General features: G+C 39.6%; 1 protein-coding gene across 2 annotated transcripts in view; it reads right to left on the bottom strand.

The window, feature by feature from the left end:
- The window catches only part of LOC101485291 (obg-like ATPase 1), a 49,733-nt gene that overhangs the window by 13,715 nt on the left and 9,210 nt on the right, over positions 1-26,808 (bottom strand). The window contains exons 5-8 of one of the 2 annotated variants that reach the window (XM_004557744.3): positions 26,444-26,571; positions 7,590-7,765; positions 4,026-4,106; positions 3,562-3,659 (exon numbers count right to left, since the gene is read on the bottom strand). In XM_004557744.3, coding sequence (XP_004557801.1) covers positions 3,562-3,659; positions 4,026-4,106; positions 7,590-7,765; positions 26,444-26,571 — 483 coding nt within the window. Of the gene's footprint in view, positions 1-3,561; positions 3,660-4,025; positions 4,107-7,589; positions 7,766-26,007; positions 26,099-26,443; positions 26,572-26,808 lie in introns of those variants that run through there. The other variant, XM_012920885.3, reaches the window with a different exon arrangement.

Genomic DNA, 26,808 nt, shown 5'->3' with positions numbered 1-26,808 from the left:
AGGGGAGAAAGAAAGAGGGAAAGAGAAACAGCTGAGAAGAGGGACGGGGGAGAAGGGCAAAAACCAAAAACCAACAGAATGAGCAGAAAAAGAAAAAAAAGAAGAAAAAAAGAAAAAAAATGCATATATCAATCATATATTGCTTTCTTATCTTTGAACACACCAGCGTTAAACAAGGCCTTGTGCTGAAATCAGACTGGTCAGGTCTTCTGAAGCATCACCGTTGTCTGAAATGGCTAACGAGGGGAATCAGGATTGCAGAAGATTTTCTGAATTACATCACGACAAGAAAACATTAGCAAGTAGATTATAGATATGGATGCATTTGTGGTAGGAAAACACAATTAGATAGAGACCGACAGAAAGAGCAGCTGTGGCATGTTAAAGTTGGCGCTTCCCGGCATAAAGAATAATGAGAGAGGTACCAAACGTAACACGCACTGGAGGCAAACAATGCTTAAGAGAGATAAAGTACGAATACGTTTGGAAGAGTACAACAACAAAAAAGTATTTGGAGATTAAAGAGAAAAGTACACATCCTCAGACCTATGCCCACTTGTATACAGGCAGACAAACAGACCCTGACTAACATACATGCTCACACATGCAAACACACGCACGCAGACACACGCACACACACGCACAGAGTTAATAAAAGCTGCAAGCAGTGGTACCCTGCAGTTCTTACACTCACCAGGAGAGCCCACACGGCAGAGGCACTCACAGACAGGTCACACTTGCCGGTTTCCTTAAAGGTCAACTCATCTACTTAAGAGGCACCAATTTACTTTAATGCACATTGTCCAAAAGAAGGAGAAGAAAAAGGCAGAAAAAGAAATGACAAGGGAGGAAAAAACATCACAGTATAGCTGAAGTGTCCTCTAATTGTGTCTTCTGTCATTACAAAATATGAATACTCTTCGAAGATTAAGAAGAAGATTAAATAAATATCTGATATCAAATCTATTAAAAGAAAGAAAGAGTCCTAAAATTGGCGAGGCCACGTGCTTGTAAAATACACAACGTCTTAGATGACGAGTAAAGATGCCAGCATTGGGCAGACTGCAGCCACCACATTATCAACAGCGCTCTCACAGACACACACACGCACACACACACACTGCGCTCTGTTGAATAGTCTTCCAGGCAGCTCACTGACGCCGGGGAAAGAGGAGAAAGCCTCTTGATAGACTCTTGTAGATGCCATTCCCTATCACGCAATGCCTCTCAGTCATAAACACATGACAAATGCAGCCTTAATCATTTTTTACGAGCGGGGATGTGCAGGGGGCAGTGCATGGCTAGAGGGGAGAGGGGAGCGGTGAGCAGCAGGCGGCCCCCTCTGCACAGAGGAGAGGGCTGTGTGGTAAAGTCTCCTCTGGAACATCACTCGGCCAGCGCGCCTTTGATCTCCACACCGCAATTACACCAGCATCCAAATGAGCATGGAGTCGCCTCTGAAACAGACTTCAAACATGCACATGTACGCATTCTCATACACATACACTGTATAGGATTGGAGCCATGTGCTCCTCTCAACAGTAAATGATGTACTGTCTCCAGCAGAGAACCTGGGGATGAAAGGAGGCCTTGCTCCTTGTCTGATCCCTCCATTAATGATGGCTTTCTAAAGCTAATACTCTGTATTCTTGTCTAAACAAGGCCAGCTTGGTATGTGGTTCCCATACTCCAAACAGGATGATCCCGGTTAACAACAGAATGTTTTTGGAGACTTACAATACTAAATAAAACTATTGCAAACGATGATGCAATTGCCATAACTATTTCGAGAAAATGCTATTAAATGGCTATAATAATAAAAAAAAAACCTAAATTATAATGCATACATTAAAAATATCAGGATCGTGTAACTGAGATTAAATAGCATGAACCTCAATCTTGCTTGGCAGCATCTCAGCAAAACACCTTAAATATAAAAGAGCTTAAAAAAATAAAAAGAAGCAGGGAAGTGAACCTGTGAAAAGGCCTGAATGGGTGTCCTGAGAGACACAGATAAAATTGGCTTATTTGCCTCATTCTACGATTCGCCTTCTTTCCCTGAACACATTAAACCTGGGATTGCAATTTGTCTTGCTGTTTGCTTTGAATAGTCCTTAACCGTATCATCATCTCAACTGTGCTGGTGGAAAAACACGGGAGCATGGCGACAGCCAAATGGCAGTCTGGCGTCTCTGCAGCAGACTAGCTGCCATTAGGGCTGAGAGCAGCATTTATTGTACAATTAGGGACAGCTAGATCTACCTGTAATCATCTCCATACAGGTGTGAGCTCCTCTCTGGACAAGGGAAGTGACTCATCACTTGTCAAACATCAACACTTTGATGTCGGCATTGTTCATCGCGGAGCCCTCGGGACATCTGAGCACTACTGTTTAAAACACTCCGCGATTTATTGCATTTCACACAGTTAGAAACATGCACGCACACACACAACATGAGAAAAAAAAGGGGGGAGGGGGGAACCTCTATTCCTACTGATGACGGATGTTCCACTTGCCATGAATCATTTGATTTATGAGTTCTCTTCCTCCTCCCTCCGTCTGACAGTCATACTTTCGTGTCAGGAACATTTTAACAAACAGTCATAGGTAAACAACTTCACTTGTAATACAATGCTGCCAAGTAAAGCGCCAAAAACAAATTTTCTAAGAAGTGACACCACCAGCCTGGAGGGCAATTGGAAAAGTGTGATAACAATCCACAAGTTGGTATTATTGACAAAATGGCTGCAGTGTGGAAAAAGTAGCCCTTTCAGACATAATGGATGTCAAACACCAGCCTTCTGGATCAGCTCTCACTGAGGCCACATGACAACATTACTACAAAAAAGTGCTTCTAAGGATCACAGAGCTGGAAGTTTATATCAGTGCCTTCAAGGTCATCTTTAGCCCTTTGACATCGTGACCAGTGTTGTACCTGAAAGCATGAGTCATGCAATTCCCCGTACATGCGCATTATTATGGAAAACAGTCAGTTAAACACATCTAGGAAGCCTCGGCTGTCGTTCTGAACTGTGGGAATTTCATGGCTGTGAAGAGATGCTTGTAAAGCAAGAGCAACAACATGTGAAGACAAAACCAAATATTTGCAAAAACAATTTCAGATAATCTTTAAGGAGTCTTGCCCCTATGATTTACTGGCCCAGATGATTTTAATCAGCTGTTTGGCTTCAAAATGTACATACGCTTGTTTTGTTTTGTCATTTAAAGCCTTCGCTCTCTTTGATATCATATGGAAATGAGAAATTTTGCTGGAAATGGAGACCATATGCTCGTATGGGCTTAATGAAGTGCAGAGTCTGGGGCTGGGTGTTGTGTTAGAGCTTACTTAGTGCCACCTCCAGGCAGATTCTCTCACAGAGATATGACTGTTGTTGTCAGCAGGAGACCACAGTAAGTCTCACACAACGGCAAATGCGCACACGTTTAGATTAAACTAAGTAAAAATGAACGCGGATTCCTTACGTAAGTAGAAGGAAAGCTCTTTAGCGATGATTAGTGAGAGCGATGAATCTGCTCCCGCCCTTCTTCGAAGTACTCACCATTTGTTCTTTCTTCTTATGTAGTCTTTCTCAGAGAGATTAACGAGGTAGATCATTGGTTTGGATGTCAAAAACAAGTATTTGTTCAGCACTTCGATCTGTAGAAAAAGACAGACAAGGCAAGTACTGAGAATCCACAACTTTCCAAAGTAGCCTTTGAGGACAACACAGAGACAAGCGAAGCCAAATCAAATTAGAGTCTGGTGTATAGGCTCTGTGGGGCGCAACTAGGAAGCCTCTAAATCAAGATCAGCATGGCCAGATGTCATTAGCTTGTACAAAAGCAATGTCAAAATATAACTGTGCATAATATTAACTTGCGATTTGCACAAAAAACATGTTGCTTGAAAAACAAAACACAAAAAACAAAAGAAGAGGAAACAGCAGTTGTACTTTTAGGTCAGATGAAAAGATTAGCATGATAAATCGCGCCAATAAATGTGACAGCAACATCAAAGGCTTACCTCCTTGTCGTTCCAGTCGTGATAGTAGCGGATGTGTTTCTTTTCATCCACTACCCAGCTCTTGATTTTGCACATAATGTCCTGTATGGGGTTAAAATAGAATGAACAAGGAGCCATTAAAGGAGATGAAAAAGAATATAAACCCAGCAGGGTATGGGCTAATTATTTCCTAAATGCATGGCATCCTGATGCCAAAATGAACAATGGCCTTTGCTCGCATTCAAGCAGGAGTGGCCTATCTTTGACAGGGATGGCATGCACAAGACCCCCTTCCCTCCTTTAAATCATGACAAAATGCCTTCTGGGGTGTCTCTCTCAGAGTCTCAGCTTTATACATCAATATTCCATCGGGACTGTTTAATGAAAAGGATAGAGAGAGGAGACGAAATTGGAAAGAGCGGGGAACTAATTGGAAGTTGGTTAGTAAGGTGTAAATTATTGGTCCCTCCTCAGGCACTTTGCAGAATGTAGTCCTACTGAATAAGGACTAGTGAGGTACAGAGCTAATTATTCAGTGTTTCTTCTGGAGAAAATATTGAGCATTTCCAGCTATGTATGCCACATTCATTACTGAGGTACTTGTGGGTTGAGACCACAGGCAAGACTGGGTCTTGACAGGATCTGGAAGCGGAAAAGGGTGGGAAAATGGGAGGGAGGTAGTTATAAAATTTGTAATAAAGAAATTGAGCCTATTATTGTTGATCCAGCCCCACAGAAATTAGCGGAACACATTCTTTTTGTTCCTGTCAACTTGACCTCCCCCTTCATATAAAAACTCCCCCACCCCCTGCAACACTCCCCCTACCTCCTTTTCCCTCCCCAAACCCTTGCAGCACTTCACAATCATACTCCCTTTTGAAAGAACTGAGGAAAAAATCCTGCCAGAGCCTCAATTACACAATGGCAGAAAAAGCTCCACACACTGACCCCCAGCCAGCTGCATTCACTCTCTGCACATCTCTCTCCACAGGAATTCTAAAGGCCTTTTAGTCAGGCAGCCAGAGTGCAGCCAGCGGGAGAGAGCGCAGGAAGAGCTGCATACACTCCGCCCGCGCCGGCCCAAGTCTTCACAGAGAGATTAATCATCTGTGAAATGGAAACAGCAAACGGCCAGTGACACAGGCTGAACCCGCTCCAGGTTTCCCTCATCAGCTCGCAGCCGCCGTGCAGAGCTCCTCTAACAGGCAGGTGTTAATAAAAGGCATATAGGTCCCACAGGGGTCAAACACATACGCTTGCCACCATGAAGCGCCGCTGGTGGGCCGGTTTCTTATTATTGTTTTGCAGGGAGAGGGGATTTGAGGATTCACTTGGACAAAAGCAATGAAACATTGTTCTTGTAAACACAGCACCAGAAAACATGTTTACACTTTTTAACAATGCATAAATTTGAGCCTTGTAGTGGTGCGTGCACATAAATTTAGCACAACAAAATATTAGAACTTTTAGGAATTTGAACCTTACAGTAATTTCCATATATGTCTTTAGTTTTCCTAAATAGTATAACATCATCTGTGTAGCAGTGTTTTTTTTAACAGTTTCGATAAAACTGCATACTTCGTCACAAGTCAAATCCTTTAATCTGATAATGTCAGTCTTGTCTTTAAGGATTTTGTCTTGTGCCGACATCCGGTTTCAGCAGGAAGTTAGGCTGATTTGTGTCACAAACTACAATTATTCAGTGTTGTCCTTTTGGTGTTATCTTATACTGCATAATTATATGCTGCTTTGCACAGTAGTTTTCTTTCAGAGTAATACACTATGCTGGCACTGTGTTTCTATGTAACAGGGCAAAGGTCTGCATTTTTCTGCAAGACAACACTTTGCCCTTTCAATCCAACACTTGATGAGTGCAAACAGAAGCAAATTCACATGAACTCAATGCTGACCTTCTTCTTTTTTTCAAATTAAGAATATTTTCAGTTTTCTAACACAGCAACTTGTGGGCTTTGAGATGCTTGATTTTATTTAAAATACACTGCTGCTTTTCGTGCAAAAAACCCTCCCCTGATTTTTGAATTTTTAGGCCATGTTTTAACAAGAAACAGGGTGCATCATCCTGAATTATGTCATATTTACCACTGTGATAATCACCACAGACTTAAATAGTACAATAAGACACTCTCACATTTCAATCCCATTAAACGAATTCTTTAAATCTGTTAGGAACAGGATAAAATATGCTTTTATTCATGAATTTTCACACCACACGCAGACCTTTAGAGTATATAGACAAATGAGTGCGACAAAGGAAATTAAATCCCATTTCAAAGGTCTTTCAAGCAATCACCTTTTAAAAGGCTGCACACAATATCCTTTTTATTTCACATTATTTCGTGGCACTGCAAAAGAAAGAACGAGCACCATTGTTTCTACTAAACTGTACATTTTTAGACATAGTCTCGATGTTCTGCATATAGATGTTGAATTAGACGTGCGTACGTGTGCCTACACACAGCTGAGCATGTCACACGCTAGGCTCAGCCTGTGAGACAATCACACAATCCCTCCCATCTAAAAGCTTAGTGCAGCCTTTGATAAGCACCATTCTTTGCCATCTAAAGAGGTCTTCTATAGATTCTCACTTGCCGACGCGTGCACAACCTTTGACAAGTAATGTAGATCATTTTTATTCATTGCCTAAAATTGTTAGCAATTATGTGCGTAAGCGGCCACCTGCCTAGCCTGAATGGCTCCTGTCTGCGGGGCTACAGGGGTGTGGGGAAGTGCTGCTGGCTGTAAGGGGGTGGGTGGGTGGGGGGGTTTCGTCTGAGGGAAACCAACCAGTCACGGGGGCCTCTGCAGCAGGTGAAATAGCCCCTCTCGTTAGTGTAATGAGTGGTCAGAGCCTTGGTGTGTTGGGGCCTGAAATTGGGCATGCTGCTCCAAGTGAAAGGCCAGATCCCCCTTGCTTGCTGGCCCATCCTAACCTGCTCCAATGATGGAAGGGCATCATGTGACATTTGCAACCAAATCATTGCTAAAGTTAGCTGCTCAGCCTCATTACCGGAACAATATAACCACCTGAGTGTGTGCGAGCATCCATATATATTTTGATCTAGCATCCAAGATGTGGATTCTTTTCTCATCTTGCCTTGCATTTTGCCCTGCACCACCGAGAACTGAGAATCTTCTGTCAAAGCATATTCTAAACATTTACTGTATTGATAGCAAGGTATAGGCATATGTGTCACCCACTATATGGCCTCACACAATTTCCCGAGCTGCTGTAGGTGTATAAGCATGAGACAGAGCTGTGCCATGATTTGAGTATTACTTTAGATGAAAAGAGCTGTGTGGAAACACTTTCATTAGCCCAGTGCTGTGACCCAGGGTCAGTAGCTGAATAAGTAACTCTCTATTAATGATTTCTACAGCAGAAAACCCCTGACCCCTGATCACTTTCAATCTCAGAAAGGGAAAAATGGGCCAGGGGGAGGGGTGAGACCTATTGGAGGGAGATTAAAAAAACATACTTTTTTTTTCCTTGGCCATGTGTGGGTGGGTTATTATTTGTGCCTTGCTGTGAGGGGGAGCAAAGGGCCTGCTGGGACATTGACTCACATATTCTGGTTTGAGTTTCTTGTCACTGCCTCTAATGGCTGTCTTCTCTAGCTTGTCAATAATAGGGCTGATCATCTCCTCATCCTTCAGCCTCAGCTCCTCGTGGATGATCTCCATGTCCCTCACTGGGTCCACTGTCCCCTCCACATGGATGATATCCTCATCATCAAAAGCACCTGCAGGGATAAGATACAAACACATAGGGAGAGCATCAGGATAAAGGTTTTTTTCTTCTTCTTAGAAATAACAACAGCACTGCTTTAGATGAACACGTATAATCCAAACAACAAATTGGGGTAACAGAATCAATGACATTGACTTTTTGGAAATCAAATGTGAAACAGTGATTAGATTCAGCCCAGGAAAAGCATTATTTTTTGCAGAGAATATGAAAAAAAGGCATCCACATAAAAAAGCACAATGTCAGTCATAGAAATGCAATATTCAGGAATATATTTAATCTTTATTTTCAGTGTGTCAGAACAGTTAGAAACCAGCTCACAGTGTCAAGCCAAGTTCCACTAAAATTGGCTTTAAGTGCAACTAAAACAGGCCTGTCTGTCATTCTGCATGAAGTGGAGAGCATCTGGCCTTGCATTTCCTACTTCTCCGTTTTAAAACTATTAGCCATTTAGTGAAAAAAAACATAAAAACCAACAAAAAACGCAGAAAACTAAGCATGATTTAGGAGAAAATGTCAGCGTTCTTATATGAAAGAGGACAGCCGTTTTCCAATCATTTGCATCTTAGCTGTGGCTATGCTGGTGATTAGGTAATGAGACTGTGAAGCAGACCATTTAGCCACCAGCGGCTCTTAGGACTCCTTCTGATTCTTCAGCAGTGCTCAGGGTTTGGAAGGGGGGGTGGTGGCGGGTGGGGGTGGGGCTGGTGGGGTGGTGGTGGGTGGGTTGTACATCTGGCACATGAGAGTGACAAGCCTTTAACATTAACACTGGCAACTGTAGTGGACAATTCTCCCACATGTCTTGCAAATATTTTCTTCAATTTACAAAGTACAGTTTGTGCAGAGCTTGTTTGACAACATGGCGCGTTTGGGGGGGGGGGGGGGGGGGGGGGGGGGGGAGAAAGAGCATCTCACTGGTGTATTAATCATTCTACAGCACTGGGAACACTGCAGCATGAAAACTGACTCAGTTCCAAACAGAGGTGTGGACTCGAGTCACATGACTTGGACTCGAGTCAGACTCGAGTCATTAATTTTATGACTTTAGACTTGACTTGAAAAAATGTTGTAAGACTTGTGACTTGACTTGGACTTTTACACCAATGACTTGGGACTTGAATTGGACTTGAACCGGTTTACTTGAAAAGACTTGATATTTTACCCCAAATATAACATTTAACATGCATATTATATAGAGATTGAAAATGTGACGTCATTCACGGGTAGAACCGCAAAGGATTCTGGGAACTCGTGGCAAGAGGTACTAGCGCACGCAGGCTTTCAATTAAAATCAGTCACACAGCGATAAAAAGAAACACAAAAATGTCAAGAAGCTGTTGTATTATTAACTGCAATAGCCGGTCGCATGACAGCCACGGGAAGCCGACGGGTAAAGAGATCGGTTGTTATCGGATTACGTCGTTGAAGAGAAATTGTTCGAGCCATGTTTCCGAAGTAACAAGGAGGCGACGGATGGCCTGGATTGCAGCCATTCAAAGATCAAATATAACGTCCCAGAACACTCCAGCTCACAGGTTAGTCTGCTCCAAGCATTTACACAAAGGTCAGTCTGCTGTTGTAGTTAATGCGTCATTTTTCTTAACATAATTGGTGATATAGGTTACAAGCAAGTCTGGCGCTGAACAGAAATGGTCGCGCTATGCTCCTTTGTTTATTGTGCATAAATAGTGAATTGTCCTGACATAATATTGCGTTTCGCTTCTGTTATTATGGTACATTGACAAAAACATATACTTTTATTCACAGGATAAAACAGGTTTTTTGTATCACTAATTGCCCAGTACGATTACAGCATACAGTATTATTGTCACTGCTACATTTCTGTGATGGGTACCAGAAATTATTTCCACTACTAATTAATTACCGTTGAGCTCAAAGGTCCTATTAATAAACGGTTAAGGAATGTGTATTTATGACAACAATTTGTGAGACTGGTAAACTTATGATACGTACGATGGTCTTTCGTTCTACACGGTGCATTTCAAGGTCCTGCACCCATCCGTCGGTAAACTGTACCTGGGCTTGTTGCAGTGATCGGAAGTTACTAAACTTCATGAGTGTATGCACTCACTCCAAGAACCGTATGATTATTAATATGCATATAAATATGCTACGATGAGATAGCTGACTTCATCTAACTAGCAAATGTTGTCCAGGCTACGTTGGTGATACAGTTTTTTTTAATGTGTATGATATTTTTGTCATGCGATTTTAAAGCCGGTCCTACAACCGCATCCAAGAATAACATGCAGCTTATCTCAGAACTGTCGGTGAAAATTATTCTTGGAGCTAGGTTTAATTGAGCTGCATTTTAAAGAGGTGCAATTTCACAATTTGTGTATATTTTCTAAGTTCACTATTTTGTCATGTGTTGAGAAAAACACAGATTAAAAAATTACATGGTCTAATATTTACATTTAGCATGTAACTGCAACATTATTTTTTCGTTTTTTTTTTTAAAGACTCGAAAGGACTTGAAATTCAAAGTTTCAGACTTGTGACTTTACTCGGACTTTTACACCAGTGACTTGAGACTCGACTCTGACTTGCCTGACATTACTTGAGACTTGACTTGAGACTTGAGGATAAAGACTTGAGACTTACTTGAGACTTGCAAAACAATGACTTGGTCCCACCTCTGGTTCCAAACAAAACTTCTGAAGTTAATATTTTACTTACCGGTAACTAAAAGTGTTGTGTTCTAAAGTAAGACATCAAATGGTCACAATTCTACCCCCCCCCCCCCCCCCCCCCCCCAAAAAAAAATGTCCATGTATATATAAAAGTATTACATATCATATTTCTATATGGCTCTTGCTAGATTATCATGAATGTTTAAAGTAGAATTTTACTCTTGCAGGCAAAAAACAGCACACTATAAAAAACAACAACAAAATAACTTGACAATTTGAAACAAGTAAGCAAATTTTTTTTTTTCAACTGGCGATTGTCAGGAAGTCACAAAGGCTCCACTCTCTAGGCCTGTGTGTGAGGCCTTAACAACCATTCACTGTTAATTACTGGAATTCTTTATAGCTGTCCTCTTACACACAAACAATGGAAACCATGTCAAATATCCACAGCATGCACAAACAACTTTCTTTTGTTTTCCTTTTCACTCCAAGCCATGCATATTTGCTTTATTCAACAATAAATCAATTATCAGTTATTACATAATATGAATATGTTCAGTATTTTTACAGCCAGTCCTACATGAAAAGTGCTTCAAAATTGTAGGCTACTTGAATAATTGTACCCAAACGGATAGAGCGTCTTTATGAGACATTTTTGTAAACATTGTATAGTTAGATTTGAAATATACAGTGGGGCAAAAAAGTATTTAGTCAGCCACCGATTGTGCAAGTTCCCCCACTTAAAATGATGACAGAGGTCAGTAATTTGCCCCAGAGGTACACTTCAACTGTGAGAGACAGAATGAAAAAAAAAATCCATGAATCCACATGGTAGGATTTGTAAAGAATTTATTCGTAAATCAGGGTGGAAAATAAGTATTTGGTCACCTCAAACAAGGAAAATCTCTGGCTCTCACAGACCTGTAACGTCTTCTGTAAGAAGCTTTTCTGTCCCCCACTCGTTACCTGTATGAATGGCACCTGTTTGAACTCATCATCTGTATACAAGACACCTGTCCACAGCCTCAAACAGTCAGACTCCAAACGCCGCCATGGCCAAGACCAAAGAGCTTTCGAAGGACACCAGGAAAAGTATTGTAGACCTGCACCAGACTGGGAAGAGTGAATCTACAATAGGCAAGCAGCTTGGTGTGAAAAAATCAACTGTGGGAGCAATCATCAGAAAATGGAAGACATACAAGACCACTGATAATCTCCCTCGATCTGGGGCTCCACGCAAGATCTCATCCCGTGGGGTCAAAATGATCATGAGAACGGTGAGCAAAGATCCCAGAACCACACGGGGGGACCTGGTGAATGACCTGCAGAGAGCTGGGACCAAAGTAACAAAGGTCACCATCAGTAACACACTACAACGGCAGGGAATCAAATCCCGCAGTGCCAGACGTGTTCCGCTGCTGAAGCCAGTGCATGTCCAGGCCCGTCTGAAGTTTGCCAGAGAGCACATGGATGATACAGCAGAGGATTGGGAGAATGTCATGTGGTCAGATGAAACCAAAGTAGAACTTTTTGGTATAAACTCAACTCGTCGTGTTTGGAGGAAGAAGAATACTGAGTTGCATCCCAAGAACACCATACCTACTGTGAAGCATGGGGGTGGAAACATCATGCTATGGGGCTGTTTTTCTGCCAAGGGGACAGGACGACTGATCCGTGTTAAGGACAGAATGAATGGGGCCATGTATCGTGAGATTTTGAGCCAAAACCTCCTTCCATCAGTGAGAACTTTGAAGATGAAACGAGGCTGGGTCTTCCAACATGACAATGATCCAAAACACACCGCCCGGGCAACAAAGGAGTGGCTCCGTAAGAAGCATTTGAAAATCCTGGAGTGGCCTAGCCAGTCTCCAGACCTCAACCCCATAGAAAATCTGTGGCGGGAGTTGAAAGTCCGTGTTGCTCGGCAACAGCCCCAAAACATCACTGCTCTCGAGAAGATCTGCATGGAGGAATGGGCCAAAATACCAGCTACTGTGTGTGCAAACCTGGTAAAGACCTATAGTAAACGTTTGACCTCTGTTATTGCCAACAAAGGTTATGTTACAAAGTATTGAGTTGTATTTTTGTTATTGACCAAATACTTATTTTCCACCCTGATTTACGAATAAATTCTTTACAAATCCTACCATGTGGATTCATGGATTTTTTTTTTTTCACATTCTGTCTCTCACAGTTGAAGTGTACCTCTGGTGCAAATTACTGACCTCTGTCATCATTTTAGGTGGGGGAACTTGCACAATCGGTGGCTGACTAAATACTTTTTTGCCCCACTGTAGCTGCACACATTGTCATATATCAGTCAACAACAGCAACTCGTGAGGTTTCACTGAAGCATAATAGGAATCCCATATCATTCAACAAGGAAGTGGCTGTCAGGTGAGTGATGTTTGGAATGTGTATATTTACCAAACTTTATCAACAATCAATATTCATATTTTGACACCTGAATGTGTGGAGAACTGTCGACAGGAAGGGCCCTTTGAGATAAAATCTCAACAAGTTCTAACAGTCACATATATGGGAAATATGGATGATTCATAGCTATGATGAGCAACAGCATACCTGAGTTTCAGGTCTATCTGTACAATGAAACATCACCATATGTGACGCATGTAGATCACTTGAGAGGCTCCTAAAGAGAAGTTTGTTTAGTTTGAACTTTAAAATTAAAACAAATTGATGTCTTTGTTAAGTACACCAAGTAAACAGACGCATTATATCTTATTGCCACCTACGCATGGGTGTGTCCAGAGGAAGGGCACGGAGTGGCACCAACAGTCTAAATATTTTTTTTCTAATATTTAATAAACAATTAAGAGTTAAAACTCTTGCGCGGCCACTTTTTATGTTATAAGTCAGAATAGGTAATAGGGCCAAACGTCATCTTGAAAACCCCCTTTTTCATTAGTACCTACTTGGACCGACTCGCCACGGATCGACTCGGATATTAATGTAATTAATATGCGACATGAACGCTTTAACAGTGGTCGAGAATATATCTGGTGCTGCTCTTTTGTCAGACTCAGGGACCACGGTTTTATTATTTGTAGCCATTTCTCTTGTTGCCCAGTTTCAAAAATGTTGGTTTTGATTTTTGTGAATGAGACGCTCTCATGAGTCATCGAGTGACGCTACTGACTAGCCAATCGGTGGCACGCAGTCTGACCATGTCACATTTTAACACCTGCTTGGATCACTTGGGATCCCGGTCGAGCAGGTACCAGAAAGTATGTGATAACAGGTACTATTACCTAATGGAAAACCTGAAAACTCTGGCGAACTGTGCCGAGTGGATCCGAGTAGGTAATAATAGAAAAGTAGCTAAAATGGTGCTCAGTAGTTTGTTTTTTTTAAAGTAAATGTTCTACACTGATTTTATTTTTGATGAAATATTCTGATTTCCCATGGTTCCATCTGCCTTGTTCTTGCATTTTAAATTAAAAAAGAAAAACGTAGTAAAACATGATGAGGAAAATTAAGTTATATGCATATTAAGTATTTGTATTGGAAGGTTTTATGCTAGGTTGCATGCTCCAATGACCTTTTTGGAGAGCAAATGAAAGTTGGCAATTGAGCTTCTCTCCTGCCCCACAGTTTACATTGTTACAACTAGACGGCTACACTGTAAACATCATACCTGTAAAGCATTCAAACTAGCATTACAACTGTTACGATTGTTAGCTTAGAGCAACATTATGTCAGAGTACAGCCTCACAATGCTGCTTTATAAACTTGACAAATAAGAACCAGTTCCTCTGATACCAGCAATGAGCTTTTTCACATTTTATGCTGACTTTTACCAAAACCTCTGTACACGCAGAATATTATATCTTTCACTGTGTTAAGGAGCCATAAATCCTTGGTTTTCCATAAAAGCAAACTTTTGCAATCAAGCTCTACAAGAAAATGATAGACAACCAAAAAAAAAGCAACATCTTATTAGCCATGCAAGTCAACAGAAGCTGTAGACTTTTGTGCAAGCTGTCATCCTGTGCGTTGTCCTCATGGTGAAATGAACTTATTCAATTACTCTTTGCCTAATCAGGCTGTTTTGGTTCCTCTCCTCTTGCAGAGGTACTCCACAGTATAAACAGTTCACTTACGCCACACAGAAAGGGGCTAATCAGTGGAATTATTGTTTTGCTGCTCCAATTTACCATCTCCCTGTTCAGCACTGATTGAATGAAAATTTGCTATTGTGTCTGCATGAACTCAGAAAATATAATGCAATGTAATCATTTTGTTAGCTGCAAGAATATACATACATTATAAACAATCATGATGTACAGTTTTGCACTGTGTAGCAGAGGGAAACTGTTCCTTAATTTTGCACATATTAATTAGAGCATAGAAGTTTACAAAGATACATCCAGTCTTGGCTGGTGTAGGTTTTAATTAAAGCATTAAAATGCATGTATGTTCCTATATGCCTAAAGTAAGCCCATTTTTTTAATGTCTTAAGTAATTAACAATGTTTAAACTATTGTTATATATGTTAATAAAAAAGTAAATTCAAACAAGCTTCCGAGGAAGGAGAGCAGCTGATCACTCACTATTTAGTCATCAACTGCCACTCTCTGCTGACTACCGCATATTCCAAAATAATTTGCTTTAATTAATCTCGCCTAATTTAACATTTGCATCTACTCTACTGCCTTCCCATTCAAGGCTTAGAGCCCGGCAACAAATGCACAAAGTGAAAGAAAGGAGGGAAATCTGATGGGGCAATCTCCACAATTAGCCTTTAAAAAAATGGGTCGGGGCAGGGCTCAGTGAAGACAGCCCTTATGAAACTGTGGCGCCACACAAAACCACATGCAAGACAGTAAAAACACACAAAAAAAGAAAGAAGAGGTTGGAAAGGCCAACTTTCAGGAGTCAGGTTTGTCTCGCAGTTCAGTTTTATTGCTTCTTTTTAAATGGTGTACATTATGAAAAGACCATTAACAGGTGCTCCTTTATTGACAGAACAAAAGGATTAGTCTCTAGAGGTTGTGCAGTGTTCAATGGCTTGATTAGGGATCAGGCTAAACTCTGTAAAATTACAGCAGCACTGCAGAAGATAGAACTCAAAGTGATATTTATAAATGAAAAGTATTTAAGAAGACAAAACCAAAAAAAACCCCCAAAATAACAGAAGAAACCTTTTTTTTTTCTTCAAAACGTCACATCAACAAAATTCACAAATACCAAGTTTAACACAACAACAATACTTATCTGCCAGGTACACAGACGAGAAAGTCATCTGAGTCAAGTCAAGATCAATACTGATTGAGCTGCTTCCTCTGATGTTGCTACCTGGGAGGATATGTGGTCAACATAATTCAGTCAAATTACAGTATTCATTGACTTCTAACTTCCTGTGCATGTTTTCACATGCAAGATAGGTAAGAGCACATCTGAAGAACTTGCATTCCTCATGCTGCTCTTAAAATGTTCATGCAAACTCAGTGCCGCAATTCTCCTGGTATTTAGAGCAGTAAAAGCTATTTTATGAGTCTGTCAGGAAAAGCACATTATGGATGTCTTCCCGACATAAAAACACAGGCAATACACATACGGGTATTTATGTTCATTCAGGAGATATCTTCTTGACATTCTTTTTAAGATGCATGAAACTGACAGCCATATCTGTAGCACATGGCTTCAGTAACAGAGTTTGTGGAAGATTCTGCCTTGTTTCTCAGCCAATATCAATTACGGCAAATACACTGGCTGCTAAAAAGCAGTTTGATTTCTGAAAATAGTGGGTTGTAGCCCTTCAGAGATATACTCATGTTTTCTACATGATTCCAGCTAAAAATAGATCATAGTCCTCAATAGTATGAATATCTGTACCTCACAGAGTGCCTCCAGTTCCTATGTAATCTACTGACAGCTGAAAAATCTAATGGTAAACTGAGTTTTAAAAGTGCATCTTTCCACCAGGTTTCATATCACAGAGTGAAAAAGTATATATGTGTAGGGAAAAGTCGTTCAGACATGTCTGATCCGTGTGCAGCTGAAAACTGAATGTTGTGGGTAGTCTGTTCTCCCGAACTGACTACAGACAGAAACAACGGTATTAATTCACTTATCATTAGCTTAACCTCTGTCATTTCATTCATTTTGTTAAACCGCTGAGCGTGAGAGTGCCTTGATTGAAAGGAACTGTCATATGCAGACCACTGTTGTCCCACATCATTCAGAGAACAAACCTTTTTAGATCCCTAACTACTATAGTGCCGCTGATTGCACAGACACCAGCAATTTCCTAACCAACCGCCACCTGAACAATGATGTGTTCAGCTTTCAGGCCCTCCAGCCTTTCAAAGGTGAATCATTTCACAGTTTGGAACGAGATCTCCATAGCAACTCCCTTTTGAAGGGTTTAGAATCACCATCCAATAATTCTATGATCATCGGGCCTTGCCATTCCCAGTGGTTCTTTTCACAGCGGACAGGCAAGGGGGGCATGGGGAGGAAGCAGGAAGATTCTACAGTCTATTTCAGGCAATTCATCTTGCAGGCCCATTAGAATTCAAAATATTGCGACCTTCAATCACCGAGCATGTTATCTGGAGCTGTGGCGATCTCCAGTCAAGATGGGTAGACATTTTTCTCTAATCATCCATGATGAGTGGAGGCTGACAAAAACTCTTCATTCTCGCTGAAGCAAAATGCTCATTTAAATGCTGTGACAGCACCTCGACACAGCCTGAAAACACACAAAAGGAGGACGATCCCACGGCAACTAAATGGTGGAGATTTTAAAGTTTGAGTATTGGTTAAAACAACAGCTTAGAAAAGCAAAGATTCGCATACATGTCAGGAATTTTTTTTTTTATCACCAGTTTAAATGAACAATTATTACTTTTTACCAGTGAATAGAAAGAAAGGCAGGTGGCAGGACCCAGCAAGGCGGCTGTACAAGGTGAATCATTGCAAAAGAATGGCGAGGAAAGTAGATCATTTTCTCCTTGTAAACTATTTAATCTGAATACAACACTGTGTAGACTTTGATTTTAATCCTATACGCAACTTGTTTTAATGTGCCAAAATTACATCTGATTTGCTTTTACTGTGTAGTTTTCAGCTTTAAATTGCTTTGTTTATCATCTACAATGCCTAACAGGGAATGTATACTTCTGTGTAACATTACTCCCAAACTCAAGCTGTTGTGCACTTCCCTAGAAATCTAAGGAGGCCCTTAAAGGTATAAATGCTGTTAAAGGCTTCTACCACTTGTACAGGCTGTATCATAGGCTCTACATAAATTTACTGTAGAAAAATAATTCAGGCGTGAAGGGGCCTCCACACTGGAATAAATTCTCAGCGATGTGGTGACCAGAGAACACAGAAAGTCGCTGACTTTTGGCAACTTATGGACAGGTCCCCGGTTAGACTTCTGTCAACTCTGAGGGAAACCAATAAAGTGACAGTGATAGTGAAGGATACCCTGGATCAACATTTGACAAGACTGTAAATACAAGGTTGCCTAGGCAACTGGAGGTTGAAATTTTCCTCAGCAACCAACTTTCAGCTACAAAACAATGGTTCCGTTGTAGACGTCCCCTAAGTTTTACAATGATTTGTCCTTAAAATGTTTTTTTTGTTAATTTGTTTTGTTTTGTTTGCCTGTTTTTTGTTTTTCATAATGTTATATAAAATTGATTTTATATAAAAGTGATTTATCAGACAACAGGACAGTTTGCCAATTCCACTTGCACTGGAGCTTATGCTCACTTATGGTAATTTTCACAAGCATTCTCGAGCCTTTGCAATGATTTCCAATAAAGAATATTATCTAGTTTAATGCTTTTCAATATTGAGTGTTAGCACACTGAGATTCTCTTAGTCTGTTTATATTACGCGCCATTGATGATTTGACATTTTCTAAGCTAGTGAGAACATGACTGGACTCATTACGCTCATTTTACTGTTTAGCATAGCTTATAGGAAAAAGGGGGAAAATCACTAAAAAAGACAAAAATATGTATTTTCTTTTAATGTTTATCTTTGTATCTTTTTATTACTTCCTCTGCATTTGCCTACGTTGGCCCACACACTGTTAACAGAGTTCCAAATGTTCATGATGCTACTGCTATAAATTTAAAAAAATTCCCACCAAAATGCCGTATGCTTATGTTTTTGTAATGTTTGCTAAAAGCTACATCCCCCTGCTGTTTAATTGTTAATCAGGACTCGATGTTTCATAATGAATTTATATGGTTATTTTTTTATTTTCCATGGGAAAGGCAAGTCTGGAAGTATTAATTCACAAATGCTTTCAATATTAAAGCTGACTCACATATTGTTGCTTTACTTGTTCTGATAAGGGGGGGGAAATACACCTTGACATGAAAGAAAATAAAAGATATTACTCTAAAAACAAAATAGTTTTACTGCATATGTTTACTATTAGCTAAATAAACTCAATTACATACCCTAGTTTGTGTACTTTTAGTTATTTTTTGGACAAGAGACCACATGTAACACATTAATCAGGACACTTGTTTATGTATTTGTGCTGTAATGTTGCACGATGTGTACATGTTTTCACTGTGTTTTTCATTATTTTATTAACAAAAGGCTGCTAACAAAATTAAAATTGCTTTTAGAAAAACAACCAAAGCTTTTGAAAGTTAATTTAGTTCAACAGAAGATTTTGCAACTGAGCGGCTGACAACATCATACACGGTGAGCACGCTGGGCCAGGTGACGTCTATTGGACGTTAGTCAAGTTTAAGAATTTGTGAGCTGGTGAGTGATAGGGCTGAATTCTTGGAGAACAGCCATTACTGGCGTCTGTGGGGAGGCAAGTCAGCCATAAATCATCTCTGTCTGAATAGCTGATCCAGTTTGCTTGTAGTGCCTGTAGCTAAACAATCGGTTTGATTTTTTCACTGCGAGCATTAAACAAAGTGTGGGATGACGTCTGAACGATGCAATAAACAAACACAAACGTCTCACTAACCTGCCATCGCCTGCCTTCATGAATTCATCAGATAAGGGTGACTCATGTGGAAGTCAGTGAAGGCAAAGAATGTCTTTAAATCATCAACTTTTTGTAGATCTTGTCACTTTTAAGGTATTTTGATTTGAATCCCAGAACTTCCACCACCCACAACTGAAATAGATAAAAGCTCTCCCAAAGTTTTTGATGAATTCCTGATTCTTTTAACTAACTTGCCCTTCATTTGTCTTTACCTTTTACCTTCACTTACAATAGGTTGGAATAATCCAACCTGCTCCTGCTTAAAATTCAAACTTACATTATCAGCTATATATGAATATACTTACACCTTACATTATAGCCCAATAAACGATGATTTGACCTGCACCTTCAAAGTCTAAAAAACAAAAGAAATTAAGGAATTTAGTCTTACATCATGAATATTACATTTTTAATAGACTTAACAAAATTATTACATTCATGCAAGCTAGTTTGGAGTCCACCCAGTGCCTTTGTAATATTGCACTCGGTGAGTTGCAGATTATACAACAGCAGTATAAATTATGTTTTCCAGGTGTCTAAGACTTCAAACTAAGTACATGACTTATCCTCAGAATTAAAGAAGTTCATTGGTTATTGGTCTCTAACTAAGCTCTGATTCGCAGTGCATTAACTGTGCATCTAGTTTGCAATGTGTACAGACTTTATCAACTTTTTTCTAGTAAAGGTTGCAGTAGATGCAAAGATCTGTACATGTCTCAAACAGCACCAACTGTGTAAATATAAAGCAGCATAGCATACAGACTGTTAGCAAGGAAAAGCCATTTCCTGGCTCTGCCAAACGGAACCAAAATCTACTTTACCTGCTCAACTAAATCCTACGAATGAAAACATGGTATCTTGTGTTTTTAATCCAATCAAAAACATGAAATTCAGGGATATTAGTGCTGGATTATTTCTTGGCCGGGGAGTCTTAACTTTGGTTCTAACTTTGAGCTTGAAAAACAACCAGAAGAGGATATATCAGAGCCAGGAAGCGCTGTTCCTTTAGCGTAATGGCCAAACTGCAATTTCTTCATTCATTACATGATGCACACTGGTCTGTAATGTCAGTTTTCCTCTTTAACATTTCTTACTGTTCAATTTCCTCCTTAGCAAATGTTAAGGAGGAAATTGAACAGTAAACGAGATTTTTCTAACCATCACAAACCTTAGAATTTCCTTTTTCCAGTAGCATCTGGAAAGTCAAGAAGTGTCATATGATATTTTTTTATCCCATTTATATGTGCTGACTTATAAATGGCTGGCAGTCTTAACTGGAGAAGTGCAGTAATGTTCATGTTCATGTTTTAAGGTCAAAAACCCAAATGCCTGTGGAAGCTCATAGAAAAAAAAAGCTTTTCTTTATCATATGTTTTGTGAGCTATCCAGTTTTCTTCAATACTTTGAAGATTTTTTTCAAAACATTCATGTTTATTTTTTAATGAATACATTTTTACTTTTGTAACACCACAAAAAAAACCAGCTATGAATAGAACTGCTAAAATTGTTCTTCACAACTTCCCAATATACACGCTGATGTTATTGTATGTTTTGATTTGCCAACAACACTCTGCAGATGCTAACTAATTACTACTAGCATGGCATCAAACGATAACTTACAAATTAATAGACAACATCAGCTCCACAAAGGCCACAGCTATGTAACATCTACACTGCTATCATAACTAAGATCTCATTTGATTGATCGACTTTATTTTTCTAAATGTTAAAACTGAACCTTCAGGCAGTAGGAAAACCTCAACTTAACCAGGAATTCAGGTGCTGAAAGCATCGCTATCACAGTAAAAGAAAAGTTGCCAAAAATAACAGCTACTTTCCAGTCTGCTGCTCACAACCAAAGAAAGTCCCTGAAGATTAAATGCACCCGGTATCTTTAGGCTAGATTCTTCCCGAGTGCCGTGCAACCATAAATAAGTCTTCATTAGAAGTGAACTAGAGGTTTCCTGCAGTGATGTGGGGCACTGTGTGAGCATTCAAACATCTAATTGCTGGAAACCAAACATCTGGGAATAAGGCCAGGTGGGCTGGCAGAGTTATAGCGGGGAACAGAGGAGTAGATGAAGTAGAACATGTCTGTGTCTTGTCACAGACAGTAACGATCCAAACACTTTCCAGTCAGTGCAAAAGGGCTGGGAACAGTTAGACTGCAAAGTATTTTGTTGGGAGACCAGGAAACGGCGTGCATTCAGCAGAATCGGCTTTCAGGATGTCACCGTGTGCTCTAATAGATTTTGGAAGGCATTGTTAAAAGCAAATCCTCCGTTTAAACAGCCTTTTCAAAGGTATTAGGGGAAGAAAAATATTCATAATGTGCGGACCCAAAATCAAAGGAAAATACGTTTTTACTACAGCCTGGAAAAAGTTACAGTTATAGCCCTTAACAGACAAGGAAATACGGCAAAATAAGACCAGACAGAAAATTGTTCTGATATTTAAAGTTTCATTAGGTTCAGGCCGATCATTAAACTGCACTGACCTTTTTTCTTGATTAATCTCTCTCTATAGTGTCTATATAAACTCTTGTGCTAATTCCAAAAAACCCCAAAACATACCACTCCAGGCACAAAAAAGTGCGATTCCCCACAACCATATAATCAAGCTATATAAAAGCAGTGGCTTCAGCATTGCAGTCTGCTTAACACCAGATAGATATAATTACAAAACAAAAGCGGGTATGTTTAATGGTTAACTTGTGAAACAAACCACATTGTTTCCAGGGACTTCACAAGAGTGGGAAACAATGGTATGCCAGAACAGATAGTTGAAGACACACACACACAGACACACACAGAGAAGCTTTCGATTTCTATTTCCGATTGTCAGGAATGTTTGTCTTCTTTGTGCGACTAGAAACAAAAGAGTTGGTTTTGCGTGTGGATCTAGTTTTTACATTTGGCCCAACTTTGGGTCGTTTTAACCACATATAACCCATGAAAGTATTACTAATATACAGCTCACAAAAATGACAACAATCTGGTCATGCTGTTTAAAATAAGATGCAAAATATATGTTTTTATTGTTGTTGTTTTTAAAGTGATATATCTTTGTGTAGGTTCACACTCATCCAGGTCATATATATATATATATATATATATATATATATATATATATACATATATATTAAGGTCCTGGAAACAGATTTTAGTCCATGTTGTCATGACAGCATCACACAGTTTTGCAGATTTGTTGGTTGCACATACGTAATGAGAGGCTCCTGTTCTATCACATCCCAAAGGTAAATGGACTCATTCCTATATAGCGCTTTTCTACTCTCCCTGACCTCAAAGTGCTTAAAAGGGTCTTTATTGGATTGAGATCTGGTGTCTGTGGAGGTCATCTGACTGCAGTGAATTTCTTTTCATGTTCAAGAAACCAGTTTGAAATGATCTGAGCTTTGTGACATGGCACGCTATCCTGCTGGAGGCAGCGATCAGTGAATGGGTACTCTGTGGTCATAACAAGATGGACATAATCGACAGGAATACTCAGGTAGGCTGTGACATTTAAGCAATGCTCAGTTGATACTGAGTAGCCCAAATATCCCATATACTATAAAACCACCACCAGGCTTAATCACTAATACAGGAAGGAGGAAGCATGAAGGGAGTGACTTTTTTAAGTGGGAGGTAATTTCAAATGTTCAATGTTTTTAATCAGCTCAAAAAACATCAGCAAACACACAAACTGTTTGTGTGCAGTTTGTTGCACAGTGTGTTGATAGCTAAAGGTCCAACTGCTATATTTCACAGGAAGTGAAAAGTATGGAAACCCACAAGGGACATTGGAGAAAAAAATCCCATGTTGCTTCTGTGTTTATTTTTTACCCAATGTCCTGTCAGGTCTCCAAAGCAAAGAATGTGAGATAACTTCACTCAGAGATAAAGAAAGATTTAAGAAAAGACAGGAAAGGAAGAAGAGATTAAAAGGTAAGGACTGCTCAATGATGCTTAATAAACTGCAAATTTAAAGCTTACATGTAATCTCATAATTTTATCACATATTGGATCTGTGTGTGATGTCTTTTATTCTGCAAAACAAACCACACTATACTAACTTTGTGTTAGTATAGTGTTGGACTGGCACACAGTGGCTGTGATGTTCATGGTCAGAGTTAGGTTACATAGAGTGTAGCAGAGAATAATCTGCATTTAAAATGATGTTACTTAGATTAATTCACTGAATTCCAACATTATACCAACTTCGCACTGTCTAGTATAAAGATAGTATAAAAAATATATAGTGTCAGTGTCCGTGTATGAGATGGAAATCAGCCAGGATAGCTCGTGAAGCTGCTGACATCTTGTTGAACTCAGTTGTGTAAATCCACAAAGAGCAGCAGGTCAGCTGATCACAGCATGTAAACTAAGAAAATCTACTGAAGCTCACATTAGAAATTACTGTAAGCTGTGATTCTTCTCCCTATGCTCAGACACTATGTACAACAACCATGCCACAACCAAATTCACTTAAATCAACTTTCTTTCCCATTCTGATGCTCAGTTTGAACTTCAGCGGGTCATCTTGAACATGTCTACATGCCTAAATGCATTACACTGCTGACATGTCATTGGATGATTAGATATTGCCATTAACGAGCATTTGAACAAAGCGGTCAGTGAGTGTAGATAGCAGAGTGTCTAATTTAACCTATGAGTCACAGCTATGCATTGAGTGACACCACTTTAGCTCTGCTAAACACTGCATGAATAAATAAATGACTCCTGAACAGACATGAAAGCAATCTCCAATAAAAGCACTATTTAAACTTGTTTGTGTAACATTTGCTAAAAACTACAGTTTTATCAGGATATGCCATATTGTTTATTAAAAATGAAACAGTCCTATTTTAGCTTATTTGTCTGTGGCCACTTAGCATGCTCATGAACACACAGCAGCTTGCACCGTAAACATTAGCTGCATCCTCAGTTCTGCTGCCAGTTTATGTTTTCACCAAGGAAAGCGTTCAACAATCTAGCCCTCGGCTATATTGGGAAACTGTAGTAGCTATAACATACACAGGCCATTTTAGCCTTCCCCATCTTTTAGCTCCTGCAGCATTGGCTCCAAAACATCCACTGCTTCATCTACACTTTGCCTCAGTTGGCACTGCAGAGCACTGACTGCAGCTGAACCCTCAGGCTTCTTGTAGTTCTGTTTGTGGTGCTCAGTGCCTCGATATCAGATGATTGGATTGCATTATCATCTGTTGATTACTGTCATCTCTGTCAGTATCTCTTTCAGTGCTGTCTGTATCTTTTCTTTTCAATACCTTGTACATGTGATACTTTCATTTTGGGAGTTAGTAATGTTTTAATATTCACTGTACTGAACAAACTGCAGTTAGTTCAAAGAAATTCAGCCCCAAATCAGCAAGTTGTGGTAAGAACTCCAAAAACTTGTGAAGAGGTGTAAACAGAACTGAATATACACGCATGTGGAACAAACCACTTTCTAAGATGATAAAAGTGATTATCTATTATCTATATTATCTTTATATCAGTGCATAAGGTTGTTTGTAAATAGACTAGTATGGATTTTTTTGCATAATAAAGTAATATGTCCATGACTACAATGGTGTGGTTCAGTGATGTGTCTCTTGGACAGCAGTAAGTGGCATGGAGGAATATCCAAAAGAGTCCTTGGGAGCAGAATTAATTCTGTCTTTTTCCTTTGATTTGCTAAAAATTAAAACAAAAAAATATATAGTATATACAGTATATATCTATATATCTATATATATAGATATATATATAGATATATATAGGAAACCAAAGGGTGAGTTCATCAGTAGCAGACCAACAGATTTATTGTAAGAGCAAAAAAAACAAAAGGATTATATGCCTGTGATTCCAGAAAAAGTCCATAAAAACTGAGCTGACAAAAGTTAACCTCACCTGACACGTCTCATCCATTCTGTAAATCATTACTAAGTTACAGCAGGTGGTCTGCTAGCTCCACGTCTCACATACTACAGAGTCACCATGCAGCAATGCTGTTTGAAAACTGCACTGAAACAGAAGTAATATATTTGCCAGTGATACACAGAGACAACTAGGAACAATATAGAAAAATGGCCTTAATCTTAACCCTTTCTGTCTGTCTGCGCTGTGCCTGTCACAGCCGACTTTAATCAGAGCTCCTTTCACACAGTGGGAAAGTCAATAACAGCATACAATCAGCAAACAAATTCAGCTATTTTTAAATGGGGCCTCTGCATTCATTTCAGTTGCTGTAATTTGAATTATTCTAGCGTGTAACACTTTAATTGTCTAAGACAAAGACCATGTCAGAGACACAGAAGAACTGGAGGCAGGAGAAGACTTAGAAAGTGGTTTGAAGGCTGTCTCGCTGAGGGCCAGACTGGGAATAATTTGATGAGATAATTACATTTGCACTTTCACAGTAGCAGCAGGCAGTGTTTAGAATCATAGCAAATAAACAACATCATTAGTAACATTAGATATAGGTGACAATAGATTAGAATAGATTTACTGGGTTTTCTTTAAACAAACAAAGAAAGGACAAAATTTCATAGATTTTATTTATTAATAACTTACTTACCTCTTCTGTAACCAAACCTAATCAAAAGTGGCATTAGGGATCATGTTACAATAATAAGGAGCGCTCCTTCTCAACAGTCCTGTGATGTTTCCAGCCCTCAGAATATGCTACTGATTGTGTGAAGTCGAAACCAGGCACTCCCCACTACTGTGATTCTCATTGAGGGAGCCTCCCAGTAGGAATGTGAGGTTTGGCCTGACTTCATTAATTCTGACTGGTATGTTCATCTTGGCACCGACCACACAAGATGCCCCGCTAGCAAAACTCCACTAAAACTGCTGCTTTCAGATGTCTGGTTTTGGAGTCCTGGTATTATCAAATGTTGCCCGTGCAACTGTTTTAGCACTACTATGAAATATTATATATTAAGTATTTTATGATTTCCTAATGACGAAATCCCAAATATATTTATATGTATATGCACATATATACTCACGTGTCATGTGGAAGATGCCATCACAGGCGTTGATGTGGGACAGGAAGGCATTTCCCAGGCCTTGGCCAGCATGAGCACCTTTCACCAGACCAGCAATGTCAACAACATTAAGAAAAGCTGGGATTTTGCTGCAACCAAAGAAGCAATAAAATAAATAAAGAAAAAAAAAGGAAACAGTCAGATAATTCAGATGAAAATGGAAACAACATATTTTTGTGCTTCAGTCCAATACAATTCAATATGAAGTACACTCAGGTTAATGGATCACAGGAGGGGGGGATGTCCTGGTTGATGTGTTGCTGTTTTCTACTACAATATAATATAAAGTGCTGTGAAATTTGAAAGCTGATGGTGTAGTACGAGGC

Source organism: Maylandia zebra, linkage group LG16 (assembly GCF_041146795.1).
Source record: "Maylandia zebra isolate NMK-2024a linkage group LG16, Mzebra_GT3a, whole genome shotgun sequence".
NCBI classification, from domain to species: Eukaryota; Metazoa; Chordata; class Actinopteri; order Cichliformes; family Cichlidae; genus Maylandia; species Maylandia zebra.
Note: the sequence above shows the minus strand (reverse complement) of the source record. Positions and strands in the feature narration are given on the sequence as shown.